General features: G+C 39.9%; 1 protein-coding gene across 2 annotated transcripts in view; it reads left to right on the top strand.

Annotated features, from left to right (window-relative positions):
• Window positions 1-19,041, top strand: part of HDAC7 (histone deacetylase 7) — a 1,116,899-nt gene that overhangs the window by 766,377 nt on the left and 331,481 nt on the right. For both annotated transcript variants that reach the window (XM_044083872.1, XM_044083871.1), the window contains exon 2: window positions 2,856-3,070. In XM_044083872.1, the coding sequence (XP_043939807.1) occupies window positions 2,903-3,070 (168 nt within the window). In that variant the 5' untranslated portion in view covers window positions 2,856-2,902. The remainder of the gene's footprint in view (window positions 1-2,855; window positions 3,071-19,041) is intronic.

Below are 19,041 nucleotides of genomic sequence, written 5' to 3'. Positions count from 1 at the left end.
AATTACTCATTGGTTTGTCTTTGTTGGTATATCTTTTAATTTGTGTTGTAATAGTTCACTGTGGACAATGTGATTTGTGAAAATTCTAATAAAAATCATATTTGAAAAAAAATGTGTACTTTTAAGTGCTACTTCTGTGTGCATAAACTGATTTTGTTACAGTATTGTCACTTAACTTTTTCACCACAGCATGCAGAGCCTACATTACCATGATGAGTTTTACCTGGATCGTACAACATTTTTGTGTCCCATTTCTCAGGAAAAACATTCATAAAATTATAAATTTTCCTTCACAGGTCTTTGTTGAACTTAATGTTTGGTGATGTCAACTTAAGGATGCATCCTAGCCTAGTGAATTAAAGGTGTCTAAATCTACCTTAACAACAATTACAGCTACATCTTGGTTAAATAGAATGATGCCCAGTAGTTCATCCCCATCCAAGTCTTCATAGACAGTTTCCTTACCATGTCCTGGCCAGCTACAGGTCACCCTCTATGACCCACAAAGCTCACAATTCTTACCTAAACCTACTAAAGGCATTCACCATCCAACAAAATACCCTATTCATGGGAAACCTTTAACTATCTCTCTCTCTATAGATTGGGAAATATACACTGCATGTAACTCATAGGTACAACATTTCTTGGACTTTTCGACACAAATACCCTGGATCAGATACTGGACATTCCAAACGGTGGATTAGACATACTGGAGCTAGTACTCACTAACATGGGAGAGCATCGCACCCTGCACTGTGTCATATTCTAGTTGATGAGATCAGATCACAAAGCTGTTTCCTTTGAAATAAAAATCAACCTGGAAAACCCAACTAAATGCTTAGGAACTATTCTAAAGCCAACTACATCCTATTCAGTGATAGTTTGTAAAAATTCCCGGCTCCCCCAGACCGCGAGAACATAGCTACCTATGCAGAATTTTTCACAGAAACTCTGTACAAATACATAAATGGCTGCTGTACCTACCAGAAGTAAAGCGAAAAATAACATCAAAAACAAACCCCACTGTTGAAATACTTACCTTAACAGGTTATGTAACAAAAAAAAAAAGTCATGGCTAAAATCTAGAGACAAGAGCTCTCTGATTTTACTAAACAAGAATCTAACAGGTGTTATAAAGCACAGCAAGGCCAGTTATGAGGTCAGGAAAGCCTCACAGGCTAAGGACAGTCACAAGGCCTTTTACAGCTATGTGAAGAACCTTACCCACAACCCCCCACATAATACCTTGTGAAATCCCTTATAGCATATCCCTGTCCTACACAGATCACCTTAAGACCCCATCTCTGTACTCGGTCTCCTGCAGGTTATCAAGAGTTGAGCTATGCCTAGCATATAAGGCATCCTCAAATCCAGATCTGATGGATCCCTTGCACATTCGTAAAAGAAACACACGAGAAACATTAGATCCATGGTTCCTGAACTTTGCTTGTGAGATAAATAGAATGTGCTGGAGAGACCAATATGTGTCTCAAAGGATCCCTGCACCGTGGAATAGGCTCCCCATGTACATGAAGCAGAGTTCATCCCTCACCCTATTCAAACAAAACCTTCATCATTTGATGGGAAGTTGCAAATTTACCACTGGTCTGGCCCCCATGTCTCTGATGGACAGTGTTCGACAGTAAGTAATTTAATCTCCATCTGTCATATCCCCCCCACACACACACACACACACACACACACACACACACACACACACACACACACACACACACACACACACAGACAATATCCTTAGCTGCCTCCTTACTAATACACCCCACCATGTAGGTGTCCAAGGTACTTGGAGACTTACCTGGGTTGGTTGTACTGCTATGCTTATAAAGCCTGTGGTGGTCATTAGCTTAGTATAAATCTGTGAAGCTGTAGACAAATGGATGCAACACTAAGCATGCAATGGAGCACGTCCGGTAATGTCAGTGGCGGCATCAGCATGTTAACTGAGACTGAAACTGGACAAAACACATCACTGCTGTTCCCCAGTAAACACATTCAATGTAAAATAAAGTCACAGTGGGTATGGCACATTTATGTGGCTCATGGCATACATAATAAACGTTTAGATGTATAAGGAATGCTACAGGGAAGGCCTTGTAACACACTTAATGCTGTGATGCTTGTATATCAGCTGTAGCAGTTTTAACAGAAAGCTTTCTATGTATAGAACTCAATTTTCTGAGGATGTTCATACTGTTTTTGGAGCATATAAGAGTGTTTCTTGTATTGCAACTAGATAAATCCACTGCTGGAGTGCTGTCTTACCTTTCTGGATAACTTCATGTGTAAACTGCATATTGATTTTTGCACATCTTAAATTTATGCCATCACTTTTTGTATATGTATTTATGTGATGTAGCTAAACTAAATGTAATCAAACAGTAAATGGGAACATCATGTCAGAATCTGCATAATACAAGGCAAAAGCAGTTTAGTTGCATAGTCATGACTCCTATCTTAAAGCAAAACAGTTTGTTGGGTGATTGCTTGGCATCTTGGAATCCAGTTGCTAAATATTTGTGCTCAATGACAGCCACACAGCTAATTTTCTGCCAGCCTTTCTCTGTTTGTGCATGCTATGTTGTGTATGGCTTTTAAGTTGTCAGGTTTTAATGGAAGAAAGCAAGTTTTTTTTGTTCTTGAGATAGTTACATATCTAAAAGATGCAAGACTGCTCACCACTAATATCTGCTTTTTTTGTTGTTGGTTTTTCTACCTAGCACTCCAAAAGAACCTGTTTGTTAGAGGTTGAGTAGGAATATATAACTTTTATGAGCCTCTTTTGTGACATTTATAATTGGCAGTCTCTCTTAAATGTCATTTTCTTTCTTTTGCAGCTGATGTGAACCCCAGCATAAACCAGATCTGCCCACAGACTGTCCCCATGGATCTCCGCATAGGTTCCCGTTCAGTGAAGCACACTTCTGATGCAGCAGTTTACCAGTTCAAGCATTCACAGCCGTTATCCCACCCACACCAGTTCCTGATCAACAGTTTTCATCCAGCCCTAGGCACACAACCTTCTCAGCAGCAACTTCATTCACAAGCAAGGGTCAGTGCATTTTCCTTAACTTTCTTTTTTCCTTAACTTGATGCAAAAACACAAGGTCCAATGTTTGATTCTCAGATGGGGTAAATGGCTAGGCTTAAAATGGCCCAGAAAGGCAGTTAGCCTGGTACTAACCTATGCCTATGCCTATGCCTAAAATATTTTACAGTAATTACATCCAACATCCTGAAGAAAATGCATGCAAGTTGTGATCCACAGTTTACTTTACCGGAATTCTTGGAGGTCCAGAGAGATCTGCGTTTCTGGGCATCCTTGTATAGATGAAAGGGCAGCTCCTCACTTTATTATTTTAATATAATTATTTATTTGAACTTGAAATGGCATCACTGATGAGAATTACGGAGTGTTCATTTTGGAGTATGTTAATCTGTATTTTACTTTCAGTAAGTAACAGCTTGGATTGATGTTGACTTGTTTCTTATCAGTGGCGTTTGTGAAAAGTTTTTTCTCCATAAAATTCTGTAAAGTGTAATGTTCAAACTTTGAAAATGCACCTGTGAAATATGTTATACAAATTGACAGATATATCTTAGTTTTTATTTGCTTGTAGTAGACAATGAGGTAACTGAGCTGGTACTGGAGAAGTGCCTTTTAGGCTGTAGTGGTAGAAAATTCACTGGCATAGGGTGAGTGGGATCATCACGTGTACAGAGCCGAGATCAAGTAAGCTTTCATTTTAAGGAGGGAACAGAATATAATGCTGCCACCTGGTGGTGGCCAGGGGCTGGCTTTAAGGCAAGTGTTAACACTGGCAACCTTGGCTTGTGTGTGTTATGTGTAGGGTGGGTTTGAGCACACATGTGTATGTACACATGGATGTATGTTTGGAATCCTGTACGTACTTTTATCATTTGGCATTATTGCATGCAGGTGTCGTTGGAGGACAGTGTAGTAGAAACACCAAGTACTCCCAGCAATTGCTGGCTTTAAAAATTACGAAAAACAGACACACACACACACACACACACACACAGACACAATGTTCTGACATATCCCTGAAGTGTTATGAACTCCATCAAGTGGCAGTGGGAATTGAAGGGGTTGTTTCAGAAACTTAACTGGACAAGATGATAGGCAGCGGTTTGTGATTTAAAAATAATTGCGTACAAAAGGATATACATTCTACTTAACTTATAGAGAAGGTTGCTGTGAGTCAACATGAGAAACAATTTTTCACAGAGAGTTGTTAGATGCTAGATATAACAACCATGAGGAAATTTGAGGTTTAAATAGAGACATAGTACAAGGGTAATTTTACCTCAGCCAAGTAAGGTAAAAAATCAACAAACTTTGTTTAAAATACAAGTTATAAGACTAATTTTGCCTTTCCCTAATTAGGGAAAAAAAAACTTATTTTTGGAGCTTTAAAAACTGTGCTAAAAGAACATCTACAAAAGGAAGCCATTTGCACTTGGATACTGGCTAAAAGTTTCAACTCATCATCCTTACCTGACAAGCTGACATGTAAGCATATGCTGTGCATATTAAACCATTTGACTTACCTATTATACAAATTGGGTATAATAGTTTCCCAACTGTTAATGTATTGATAACATTAACTGTCCATCAGAACTGTTACTTTAACTCTATGCTTATTTGTAGTTATCATGTGAATATTGCATGTTAATGTATGTGATTGAATGTGTTTTGCTTTCTGAGTAAGGTCGTGACTCAAAAGGTTCAGCAGACCAGCTCACCCCCCCCTGGTAGACTACTACATAAATAAAATCAGAAAGCAGTTTGAAAACTGGGGGTTGTAAACTGTATATTGAATTAACCCATAGGCAGGATAATTAACAGACTGTCCACCCATGTGGATCTTATCCGCTTTTAAAGCATGTAATTCATTTGAACAGAAATTAGTCTTGACAGAATTATACATTTTACATAGCATGATCCTGACAAGCATAGTGCAACACTGGAAGATGCTTGTGAATTTTTTTTAGAAATTTGTGATGTTATCTGGTTGAGTTTTCTTTCTGGACCTATTTGTTTTAAACAGATTGTCTTTCTAACAATGCATGTGGACATATCACTATCAAACACTAAGCTTTAATTAGCAGGGAAAGTGTGCTGATCCAAAGACTCTTTTTCAGGCACATCTCACATCAGTAGACATCAGGAGTAACAGTACTGTAGAAAAATATAATGTATCAATTAATTGTAATAAGGGTGGTTACAAGAATGGTAGACTCACAAAATATATTTCTTAAGTAGTAAATATAATGCGAGAGCCACGTTGCTGTTTATAAGATAAAGAATGTATGTAGTCTTAGTAAAAATACGCGGTGGGGTATAGAAATTATTTTGAATAAGAAGTCGCGGTGGTACAGCGGTAGCATTGTTGCCTCACAGCAATAGGTTCTCCTGTTCGATTCTTGGCTGGAGTGCCTTCTGTGTGGAGTCTGTATGTCCTCCCCACGGTCGAGTAGCCTCCGAAAGACATGCGTGAATGGGCATGCCTTCGCTGAGGGTTGGGCGTCGGGCTGGCACCTCTGCACCATAAATATCTACTGCCAATCATTAGCGGACTGGAGTTCCGCTGTGGCAACCCTTAACTGGGAAAACATGCAATGAGGCAGCTAAGAAAAGGGGAGAGTGGGGGTAGGATGGAATGGTAACTAAGAGGCGAGTGTAAAAAAGTGTGTAAGAGAGAGCCCATTGTAGTGGAGGTTTACGCGTCAGTCACTAGAACTACTTGTAAGCCTTTTACCTATTAATGAAGCACCTGTGGGTGACTGTACACTTTCAAAGTCTATGTTCAACAGCAGTGTAGCCTTTCTTGTATGGGAGCAGCATTTTACCATGGCGTCAGTATTTCCCAGTTACCCAGCTGTCAGCAATTGCTTCCAAGGTCATTCACAAAGGTCATGCCCTCTTCCTCCTTTTTGTATTTTTTCCCCTGTTTGTATTATTTTCTTTAAAGCATAATCTTTTTAGCACTGTCTCATTTATATGCATGCGTGTAGAAATATTTCTCGTCACCTAACCTACCGAAAGGTACTCATAAGATGTAGTTAACAAGTCTGCACATTCTTTTTACATTGTCTGATTAGGTTCCACTTTTGAAGGACAAGCTGTTCCAAATGTAAAAATGCTTCCTTGAAAGGATTAGTGTAAATAAAAACAAAATAAAACAAAAAAAACACAATAAACCACTAAAGCAGAAATGAGCTTTGGTGGAACAAGAAGTTCAGACCTTTAGTTCAGGTCATTGATCTTTCCAGTCTGTGTCAAGTAACCTGTGTGTGTGTGTGGGTGGGAAGGCAGAGCATGCAGAATTTGATGTTTTACTCCAGTTTAAACAGTAGTATTAGTAATAAAGTTTGTTTTCATCATCATTAATAATAAAGTTTGTTTTCATCATCATTAATAATAAAGTTTGCTTTCATCATTTTTACCTCTGAGTAGTTGGCTACTTGGTCTTCACAAAGTTTTCTGTGAGGCCTCATGTGTTACACTTTTTGTGATTTTGTAAGAGAATAAAACAGTTTGGTAGACTACAAGAGTACCCCATAGGGTTTCGCACACTGGTTTATGTTAAAGGCTGCCATTTAGTTATACTAAAAGTACAACAGATTTTTCCTGTTTAAGCCTTGCCATTCCTCTCATCCCCCAGTCAGATTCTGGTCAGGGTTTTATCTTTGTATGTCAATAGAGCTGGCAAAGATAGCTGAGACTTCACAGGAATGATTGGAAGACTGACCAGAGACGCAGCATAGCCCCCCTCCCCAAAAAAGACATTGCTATCCCTCTTATGATGGCCTGCCCAGTTTCTCCACTGCACATTATACTGTGAACTACTCGACAGTTCTTGGTTCTGTACCAGTGTTGACCCCCTTAATAGATTCTTATTTTTCGTGTTGACATTAGGCCTAAGTCACTTCATTAATGAGGCTTGACTGTACCTCCAAATCTGACTGTACGTCTGAATCTGTTGTCTGTATCCTAGCACTTACAGGACGAGTGCACATCTGAATATGATTGCTTTACTTTAGCATGTGTTAACGAAGCTGAGTGTGCCTCCAAATTTGACTTCACCACTTAGTGTTATTGTCTTTACTCTAGCGCATACTAATGGAGCAGATTATACCTCCATACCTGATTTACCGTACCTGTGAGTTTGGTTCTGTGCATGCTAGTATGTAGCAATGATACTGATTATCTGCAACTCTGATGCCGCTGAGTCTGATTCTCAGTATTCTATTAGTTATTAATGAAGCTGAGTGCGCCTTTGAATATAACTGCATTCTAGCATGCATAATGAAGCCGATTGTACCTCTGAGTCTCATTCTGTGCATTCCAGCATGTATACATCTGATTGTACCTCTGACTATAATTCTCTTTATTTTATCAGTTATTAAGGATGCTGAATGTCCCTTCAAGTCTGACTGTACCTATGACTTTGATTCTCTGTATTCTAGCATATATTAATGAAGGTGCTTGCTTTCCTTTTCGTCCACTTGCATCAAGACATTAGTGTAGTGTCTTGTGGTTGGTTTTCGGGTTAGCTCTTACCCTACTGGTAGCTAAGATGCTTCAGTATACTGATGCCATCTGCTGTATGAAACTGGACTACATCATGGGTGCAGTTCCCAAAACCAACATTACCTGGGACCAGGGCTACCTTGTATATGCCAGTTACATTGGGGGTAATCTAGAAAAGCTTAAGATAAGATAAGACTTTTGATTTTTCACACTACTTTTTGAAAAACATGTCATACTTTAAAGCCCGATGGTGGGTTTTGGCCTTTAGATATTGTGCAGTAAACCTTCTTTGGAGTTTATATGTTTCTCACTTTAGCTTATTAACTTTTGGTATGGAGGAGAGCAAAAGCCCCATAGCAGATACATGTGTAATCTAGACAGAAAGACGACAAATCAGATAAACATTCTATTTATCAAGGTGTAATAGGAGATGTATGTAGATTTCTCTTGAAAAAAATTGTTGAGTCCAACAGCAATGTGTGTCTGTAACTAGTGCAGTTGGGCTTGTTGGTTGGAGTGCATTATTATAGAACTAAACATTTCTTGGTCAACTTGTGTGTTGATATGTTAAATGCTTTCTTTTTTAACAGAGGAGATTTGCATGTCTCACATGATGCCCTGAAAAGTGGCGTTTGCAGATATTTGCACAGATGTTGGAATGTAGGCGAGCAGCTGATTAACTTGATATGTCTTGAGTTTTTTGCAGGGTGGTGTTGTCTTGAAAACATCCATTAGAAGCTGATCTTGTTTCAGGAAAAAAAAAAGTTCTAACATTTCTTCAAACTGACGTTCAAGATCATTTTCTTTTGTGAAGAGCACGGTTCTGAGTTACTGTTCTATATGCTTAAAGGATTTAGTTCTGTAAGCTACATACGTAAGTGAGCATATTTAGTTTTCCTCGAGCACATGATGCTTTCAGTAATCCTTATCTTAATGTTTTCCCAGCATAATGTCTGACGTGATGTTGACCCAGCTGTTACCTTCTTGGCTGTTTTCTGTAGCATCCCAGCTGAAGGATGTAGAATTCTCACAGGCTGTATGTATTTAAGAAATAAAGATTATGAAAAGTCCGACCACAATTCGCCTCAGTTTACCATGGCAGTGGATTTCTGCCACTGTTAAGCATTGTTTTTTGACTTTGTCAGCAAAACTGACTTTCTCACCTCACCCTATTGCAGTTTTATTTGCACAATAAACTGGACACGGCAGCATTTTAGCTCTGATTAAAAGATTTCAGAATTCAAGAAAAAATGACTTGTATCCGTTCCTCCTTTTGCCATGCGTGAGTACTACAGGAGTAGCTCTTAACATTTTTCCTCAGCTTTCTTTACTTGTACCCCTCCTTTATTCCTTCCCCAGTGCTTTATATTAGCCCATTCTCTACACTGACGGTATTCCTTCAGTCATGTGACTAGCCTGAAGGATTAATACGGTCTCTATTTGCTTTTTGGAACAGAGTGCTTAGGTTTTTGGCTCATAAGGGTGTATGTGATAGTTCACATTGAATGTATAATAAGCTGATGACATTTTCTATGTTGTATGTCTTACTTTGTGTCAATATGTGCGCAGGCTAATGACTAATTTTTGTTACATTTTTACTCCTTGTATGGCATTTTTTTATTTTTGTCTAAATTTGTGATTATTATTCACCATTCCTAAATGTTCTATATTGTTTATGTATATATTTTCCCTTTCTTTTTAATATGGTTCTTATACCTATGTGAACCTTTTTTCCTGAGGCCTGTACAGAAAATGGATTTCAACGCATTCGGGCAGACCAATTAACAGTGCATAAATGAATAAGTGGATAAATAAACAAATAACCTTGTCTGGTTTGTGGGGAAATTAAATATGTTGGCCAGGTAAAAACAACTTTCCAAATTACGTTGATTGACGTGCAATCAACCTTTGATTTCACCCCTGTGAAGGAATACATGGGTGAGAGTGGGTAATAGGTGTGATGGCCACCAAGCAATTGCTCCAGTGAACATTTGCACTAGAATTTTTCATTTTACGTGCTGTAAGAAGTTTACTTGCCCTGGGTAGGAGGGCACAGTAGGATTTAAGCACTAGCAGAAGGCAATTTCTGTGCATGTAGACAGAAGTATATGAACAGTTGGGTCCCCTTGGTTACTTTACAGAGTTAACCAGGACAAAAAGTAGTAGACTGGGCTAATTGTTTTGTGGGGATATTTAGCAAATGTATAAAACAATTTGAATGTGTTTGGCCAGTGAAATGACCACAAATTAAAATGTACATGAAAAAATATTTATCTGTAGAAAAAGTGAATATAAAATATCCATTTGCAATATGATGAAGATTTTTACTTGTAGAGAACAGGATTTTCTTTTATTCTTTGTTCTTTAAAAAGTGTTGCATTTTGTTAAAAATAATTATTGCTTGTATTTTAATGTAAAATTTTCTTATAAAAATAGAAGTTTGTATTGGAGCACAAAAACACTAGTAATTTACATCAGCTTGGCTGGGTGGATACAGATTTACACCTGGTTTTTCATGTCCTGCCCTTCTAAATTTGGGAGAAGAGCACTGTTAAATGATCATAGATGAAAGAAAGAATTTATGAATACGTGCAACTGAATCAGACAGTGGATTAGATTATCAGTGGGTGGCAGTATCAAGTGCAGCATGGTAAGTGTGTATGTGTGTGTGTGTGGGGGGGTAATGTCCATGCTGTCCATCCTTTGGCTTGGCAGATGTCTGTATGCACTGCTGCTCTTACTGCTGTTTCTGTCACTCACCACCAACTTCAGAGAAGGGCACAGGAACCTGTCTTGGTGCAAAGGAAAGGTTACTCCCATCGTTTTAGGGAGATGGCATTCTCTACTGGCCAGAGTCAGAGCTATGTAGGTTGCTAGGAATCCTTCTTCTTGGCAGATCTATGCTTCTAATATGGGTGGAGCAGCACCCTGTAAAACCCGAAGCTAGTCGTCATGTTGGTGGTGCATGTTTGAGACATTTCTGCTGTGGGAGCACAGGATTGTGACCCGTCATCGGATTGTCTAGTAGCTCCTTAAATGATATCTGTAGCTATAAAGCTATTAGGGGACCCCCCCCCCTTGTGCTTGTCAATGCCATGTGAGCTTACTGGCTTGGTGCACTGAATTTACTACCAAAAATGGGTTCTGAATTCTCTCTCTAAATCAGTTCATTCTCTCTCTCTCTCTCTCCTGTTTTTGCTGGAACAGAAGCCATTAGGGTATCTGTCTGTGCAGGTTGTATTGGTTGCATAATGTTAGGACTGAACAGTTGTTTGCTTTCTTTGCCCCAGGGGTTGAATGGCTCACAATTCACAAGCAAATCTTGTCCAAATGGATCACCAGCATTGTTTTTCTCTTAGCTGGCTAACTGCCCTTTTGAAAATGCAGTGGTCAGTGCATACTTCACTAGGGGAGTGGCCACTTCCAGTGCTTACTTCAGTTATGCCTCCTTTGCAAACATTTGTGCCAAGGTCAAGAAGTCTGTGATGTACATCTTCACCAGGCATTACTGTCTTCACTGCTGCCCCAAGAGGTTTTTTTTTTTTTTTTTTTTTTTGGTGCTGTAATACTTCAGGAATTGACCTTCTGATCTTGGTCCTGTAGCTGTCCTCCAGCTTATGGCTTCTTTGAATTCAGCCCATCCATTAGATGTCTTAAAAAGAACCCCCATTACTAGACATAACAAGTATGTTTTTATTGTATCATTTATTTATGGATCACTGTCCCCTTTTTTGTGGATGACCTTTCTACCCAAACTAATATTCTTGCATATTACCTACCAGCATTGCAGGTGCCAAGTCTTCATTGATATTTTTTGATTTGTAAGAAGGCGCTGATTAGTGATTAAGTGTGAACTGCTGTACTGTGTGGTTAGGCATGCTTATGTAGTCAGCATGTGATATAATGGAGTCTATTAGTACTAAGTACATGCACCCCCTGCTAGGGGATATTACAATACCAATAATTTTTAAACAGTGATTAGTGGAAAAGATCAGCTGAACTGCAGGGCCCATCAAGGAAGGTTATCTCGTCTCTTAACTGATGTGCTAAGAATGGATCGGTTTCCTTAAACGTTTGCATTTCTGCAGTCCCATTGCATGTAGCTGCTGTTAAACAATATGTCTGAAGCACATCACTTAACAACAGTGGTGCAACAAGTGTACTGCAGTCAGGATTTTGCCTACTTTACTTGCAGCTGAAGATGCACAGTTTGTCACAGTACATAACCTGCATGGTAAACAGATGTCACATGCTGAGGTACCAGGAGCTCCTGTTTGCTTTAGTTTGATGAAGGCTTCTGACCATATTGTATTCTGTTTAGTTTTTGCTCTTTGCTGAAAGTTATTGGGTTTCTTAAATACCAATGTGGCTAAAGACTGCAAGGGAAAATAAACTGCAAGAATACTTAATAACTGTTCTTTAGTATTCTGGTATAAAACCTGTATAAATAGAACTAGAAAAGCATGTTCCTGTGACAACATATGGCCTGTGGCTTTATTTAGGAGATTTGTACATTTTAGTATCTTGTAATTACAGCATACTTTATATAAGTGTGTTTTGTTGTTAATTTGCACAGGTAGTATTGAGAAAGGTGAGATGAACTGTGCGTCTTTTTTGGGGGGAAGGGGAGTGTAGAATACTGCTGTATGTTGCATGCTCTCTGTTCTTGGATTATTGTGATGCCGTGCTTCGCATTTATTCTGTTTGTTTAATATGCTACTGTCCCACATAAGCTACATGTGTTTATTTTGGGTGGAGTGCACAAGACCATTATTGGATATATTACATACTGTGGATCTGTCTTTTTTTATTTATTTATTTTTTTGTGGATGCACTATCCTTTCTCACATGCTGCTTTACTTGAGAGGGATTTCCTGGATGTGCTCTGAACAGTGTTTGACTGAGACACACACAGCACTGTTCTGCATACACAGTGTAGTGTTTGGTAGAAATGCATACTACAGTTTTCCACTTCCACTAAACTTTACAATGTTTTGTGGAGCTGTGCATTGCTCTCTACTACATGTTTTGGAGCTATACAGTTAACCATTCCACATGCATTGTGTATTATTTGGTGGAAAATGTACTGCAGTGTTCTTTGTGCACAATATAACGTTAGCCAGTTGTATGCACTGCACTCTTCTATTTGTGTTGTATGTTTGCTAAAGATGTGCATCGTGCTATTCCATGTCCACTTTGCAGTATTTGTGGAAGCTGCACACTGCACAGCACCAACTGCAGTAAACAGTGTTTGCAGGGATGCATCATGGTTTTCCACATGCACTGTGTAGTATTTCACAGTAATGTGCACTGCACATCTCAACATGCTTTGAGTATCTTTTACTAGAACTGTGCACACCACTGCTCTACATGCACTGTATAATACTTGGTAGAAGGATGCACTGAGGTGCTTCTCATCTACTTTGTCATATTTAGTGCGCATGCATTCATTCTGCACTGTCCCACATGCACTAAACAGTGTTTGGAGCATGCACTGGCCTCTTCCATATCAACCGTGTTGTATCTGACATGGGTGCATACTTCAATGTTCCACTTGTTTTTCTTAGTGTTTGGAATTATGCAATGCAGTTTTCCACATGCATTGTTTAGTGTTTGGTACTGATATCTCCACATGCATTGTTTAGTGTTTGATAGAGATCTGCACTGCAGTATTCCAAATGCACTATATTGCAGTGTATAGGCATTTACACTGCATTGTTTCACATGTATTCTGTGTTGTTTGAAAGAGAGCTGTAGAGTACTGCCACGCACTGTTTAGTTTTGTATACGATGTATGTTGTAATGCATTTGAAAGGATGATATATGTTTAATATGGTATACCTTCATAAGTTCGATGGCCACATCTTCGACGCTGCTGCCGAGAACTGCGAACCATAAAATTCGAAAACTGCAAATACCGAAGGGCCGAATTACAAAACCTTGCCCCCTTTATGACCCATGATAGCACTCGTTTCGGCGGTGGAGCGATCGGGAATGTCGAATTTTGATATTTTTATAACATTTAGGGAAGTCGGCGTAATGGAATTCAGCTAAAAGGTTCGCTGATACGCACATTCGGAATGTGCCTTCGCGCATATGAAGGTATACCGTTTAATACACTTATCATTTTTGACTGTTTGCAGGCTCTGCTCACTAAGCTTTTAAGCTTATGATATTTACTAGAAGTAAGCCTGTTCTGTCTGTGCACGTTGAAGAATTTTTTTTTTTTCATTCTTGTTTTTTTTCCTTTTTTTGTCAAGGTGGTTTGTTGTCTATTTGCAAAGTAAATATCTACAACATTTGCTATGTGTTTGTATTTAAATACATTTGTATGAGGCGGTACTGTGCTGTGCTACATATGATTTCTTTATTGTGTTTTTGATTTAAAATATACTGTCCACAGGTATGAACACTGGTTCTAGGTGATAGTCACTGTTGATATGACACCGTGACCCCATGTACAAAAGTAGGAAAAAGGAGGTTGGTGCCAATACTGTGGTAGTGTTATTCAAATGGATTATATCTTTGACAGGCATACCTTTCAGACTGATGTAAATGTAGAGAATTATGTATAGAGCTGAGCTATAGTCTATGCCAATAGTAGGGGTATTGCATAAGGTAACGTATATACAGTCCTCCTCACTGCTCCTTGTGTACAGTACCAATTCGTATTTACCATGTATTGTCTAGAATGCTGAAGACAGTGTCGTTACATATGCTATTAGTTTTTTTTAATACAAATTTGTGTTTAACGTTTTTATGGTAACATGTGGAGGTTGCACTTGAGTACATCTCAGGCACGTGTGTATCTGGCTGTCATATGCTCTGGCTTAATCTGAAAAGGCTTAACATGTATGTGCACAAATGCCAGGTGTGTGGTTAGTGAAACAGACAATCCAAAGCCACACAGACAAAAAGCAAACTTGTAAAACATAAGCTACGTTAGTTGCCTGAAGGAGAAGCTGCAAGGTTCTTGTAAAAACTTTTATTATACACAAATGAGCGCTTTTGTTCATGTAACAGTAATGGACTTCTTCAGATAAGTTTAAAAACAAAAGGCAGCTTTTTAAATAAGGCCCAAAATGATCATCTGATCTAAGGATGATGTCATTAAACCTTCCCATTTACGTTTTCGTTTGAAAGGAACAAAACTAAGGAAAATTGAGAGAGACAGGATCGACTATGCCAAAAGTACTACGTAACCCCCCACCATCCCAGATTTTGGGTAAAGGGAGGTGCTGGCAACATGTAGCAACACTATTCATCAGAACGAACCCACGACTAATAGTGGCAATGCTCAAGAGTATAACGAACCTGCTATCCCTTTATCTGAACCCACAGAATTTCACCCTTGAGACACTCAGCATAAGGGAAACAAACCATGATGACCACAGTCAACATCAACATAGTGACCAATGGAACAACCGGGACTTTCAGACCCCCCCAGGAGGAACCAATGGCGATTGAGCAATCTGTTCCAGTCCCAGAAGCAAAACTGACCACCGCAGATCTATTGAGGATGGAGGAACTAACAGAAGTGACTTTCAGCAAACATGGTCCCACTACATACATTTGAAATAATTCACAACCTGGAAATGACTTTAAAATTTATTATTTTTCCAGCATGTCCTTCAATCAGGATCTAGCAGATTTACTGTGAAAAGGACTTACATTTGTTCCATCTAAGAGAGCCAGCGTGGCTAAGACTTGGTTGGATTTAAAAATGTATGTAAGAAAACTAAACCTTAAACTTATTTTTGATGGTAATAATATCCCTACTGATGATTTGCTTATTTCAAGCACATTCAACCCACCTCTGCATCCGGTATTGCAGCTTTTCGAAAAGGTATGTGAATTAGATATCAAAAACTTATTTAAACAAAATAATGGGCATTGTGAATTTGACTTCAGTAAGCATGAAGTTGATTTATTCCATGTTTTAAAACAACAGAATGTTAGAATCATAAAAGCGGATAAGGGAGGGGGGTTGTTGTCATGGATGTGCATGAACACAATAATAAAATGCTTGAAATTTTAAACAGTGACACCTATGAACTTGTTTCAAAGAATCAGTTGAACAGAGCATATAGAAGCATTGGTACGCAAATCAGGGACATGTTCATTGATAGACACACAGGCCTAGATACTTTCAGTTATTTTAACATGACCTCCCCACTCACACCAACTACATTTGGGGTTCAAAAAAATGCATACAGTTATCAATAACCCTCCGAAGCACCCCATAGTGGATGGGGGCAATTCAGGAACGGCAGCATGTGCTAAATACCTAGTTAGCAAATCGAAAATCCTTTTAACAAATTAAACTTCTTGGCATTTTTTAGAGCTGATTAACAAAGCTGACTGCCATAAAGATGTTTTATTATGATAGACGTAAAGGTTCCCTATATAGTCATCCTCCAGGATGTGGGTATTGCATGGGTTACTGAATTCTTGTTCCAGAAAGGGGTCCCCCAAGATGACATTAGTCTTTATGAGGAGCTGTTTCACCTGGTTTTGGATTACAATTACATTTTATTCGATGGAAAATGGGTTCAGGCACCTCGGCAGCGAGACATTTCCCTGTGGTACATTTGACTGGGGACACATGGCTGAAGTGACATTCAGCTGCAGAGAAATATGGCTGTTTGCAAATTCCATGTGGGGAAAGAGAAGAATGTGTTGCCACGCCCACAACTTCAGTAACCGAATGCACAGGGGGAAAACAATGTTCATGGTCCCCAAGGGAACATGAGACAGTAGGCAATATGGCAGGCATCAGCAGCAGGCTAGCCAGAGGGCATGTCAGTGACAGTAAAAATGCAATGCACAATGAGCAGTGCCTTCATAATCGGTGTGTGTGGACCACTACCCCCTTCACAGTGTCTAGGGAACATTACCTAAAAAACATACTGAAACATAAATGTGACTACAGTACCCTGCAGGATTTCCTCCATGCTGTAGCATACTTCTGCATGTTGTAGTTACATAAGTATGTACTGTACACTGAGCACAACACTCCTTACTTATTTTGCCCCCATGCATTTGGTTATTAAAGCTGCAGGTATGGCATGTTCATCGTGTTTCACTGTTGCAGTCATTACACTTGGGTTATCCTGCTGGCAGGCTACCCGCAGTCAGCCAGAGTTCCAAAGTCTAGGTCCGGCGTCAGATGCTGTCGCCTCTTCCCTGACGTCAGTGCGCCAGGGGTATAAAAGATGCAACTGACGCCATTTTCTTCAGTCTTTCTTGCCGCGCGGTGCCCGAAGCAAAAGCAGCTCGCAAGTGCCGGTCGGCCGACTCCTGAGATTTTCGAAATTGAGTTTCAGAACCGAAGTCTTCAATAAAGCTAACTACCCCGTTGGAGAAACTTTTTCTTGCTCCAGACCGATGTCAGTAAAAGTTAATAATTGTATTTCTTGCGGGAAGCAAATACCTCATAAGGACTTTCACTCTTACTGTATTCCTTGCCTAGGCCCTGACCACGACGTTACTAGTTGTCGGTTTTGTGCTAGATTCAACAAATGCACTATTAAACGTCGGTCTGATTTTGCTTTACATTATTTTGGCCGAAGGTTTAATTACATAATGCCTTCGGAACAACCGACGACTGGAATTTATAAAAAACGCAAAGACAAAGAAAAGGGCAGGCATCCAAGGTCCAAAACTGACGACGAAGCCTCTTCTAGGCCAGTCGCCGGTTCTCAGTGAGGTGCTTTCGCAGCCCCAGACACCCGCTACCTCAGATCCGACAGCCACGTGGAGACACCGAGGCCTGTGGAAATTGGGCCTATGGAAACTATTCCCTCAGATGGGTCCGGAGCCGCTGAGCAGGCATCGGCTTCTGAGGGTGTTTTCAGACCTTCACAGCTTACTATTAAGTCCACTACAGCAGCCAAGGCAAAGTCAAAAACACCATTAAAGACAAGGAAACAAGTACAGCATTCTCCTGGACAGTCATCCATGCCAAAGAAACAGATGCTTAAAATGGCCGAGGACCTAATTACTTTAATTAGGGGTTCCCATCCCCCTCCTGACAAAAGGTCTAGGCAAGACACTGACTATGATTCCACTGACCGGGTTTCAATTTCCTCTGATTCCTCTTCTGATCAGGGATATTCTCTCCCTCCCTATGAGGACTCTGATGCAGAAGAGTCTATACCTTCAGCCTCTCCGTCGGAGGATTATTCTTTTGGGGAAACCCTGCACACCATGAGGGAGCATTTTCATTGGGAGAGCCAGGATTATTCAGAATCCAAGAAAAGGCTCAGAGACTTCCTTTTATTGCCTCAGCACAGGCCCCTGGCTTTCCCCCTGTGCTTGATATTGTTGATGATGTTTTCTCTGAATCCAGTCTGTCTCCTGATTCTTTACCCCCTGCACCAGTCAAGCCAGACAGGTACTACAGGGTCCCAGACTCTCATAAATTTCTTTACAAAAACCCTGCTGCAGATCCAGAAACAATCTCTCAGGGTCCTAAAGGGGTTACGTCTTCCACTGCTATAAATCCTGTCCCCCCGGATAGGGATTCCAGAGCTTTGGATAGATGGGGGAAAAAAGTTTACATTTCTGCTACATTAGCCGTAAGGGCTTTAAATTGCCAATTTCACATGCTTAAATATCAACAGCACCTCGTGTCCTTGTTAAAACAGAAAATGGTTTCAAACTCAGTAAGGAAATGCAGGATTTATTGCATGCAGCTGAACAAGTGGGAAAGCATACTTTTAATGTGGTTTTGATTCATTGGAGGCTTCTTGTAGAGCCGCAGTTACAGGCTCTGTTATTCGAAGGCATGTTTGGTTGAAAGAACAAAGTTTACCTGAACATGTTAAAGTAAAATTATTGGATGCTCCACTACAGCATGATACTTTGTTTGGTGTTAAGGCAGAAGAGATGTTAAAGAAAATGGAGGATAAAGCAAAATCAATGCAGACAGTAAAAGATTTCTTACAGGTTCAACCACCTAGGTTTAGCAGAAACTGGCCTTCAAAAAATTGGTCCTTTCTGGTGTCAGACAGGCCACAAAGAGGCAGATACAGATGCCCAAGAGGCAGATCTCAACCCCAAGGCTCCTACAGACCTAAACAATGGGGTGCTTCAGCCCCCAAGGAGGAGAAGACAAATCACAACCTTATAGGAAACAGTCCCAATGACTTCCCTCTACAGATGCCAAACACTTACCTTTTGGCAGCACCCCTAGGGGGAAAGCTAGCACTTTTCTCAAGAAATTGGCACATAATCACCCTGGACAAATGGGTACTGAATATTGTTTCTCAGGGTTACAGGTTCCACTTTCACACGCTTCCAAAATCAAAAGGTATGCCGGACCTGCCACAAAACCAATGGGCAGAGGCACAAACACAAATTGCTGCTCTCATGGACATGGGAGCTATTCAAAGAGTACCACAGCAAGAGCAGGGACAAGGATTTTATTCAAGACTTTTCTTAGTACCCAGAAAGGACAAAGC

This window comes from Protopterus annectens, chromosome 9.part0 (assembly GCF_019279795.1).
Source record: "Protopterus annectens isolate FY-2018-M chromosome 9.part0, PAN1.0, whole genome shotgun sequence".
Lineage (NCBI taxonomy): Eukaryota > Metazoa > Chordata > Ceratodontiformes > Protopteridae > Protopterus > Protopterus annectens.
The sequence above is the reverse complement of the archived record's forward strand: the minus strand, read 5'-3'. Positions and strand labels throughout refer to the sequence as shown.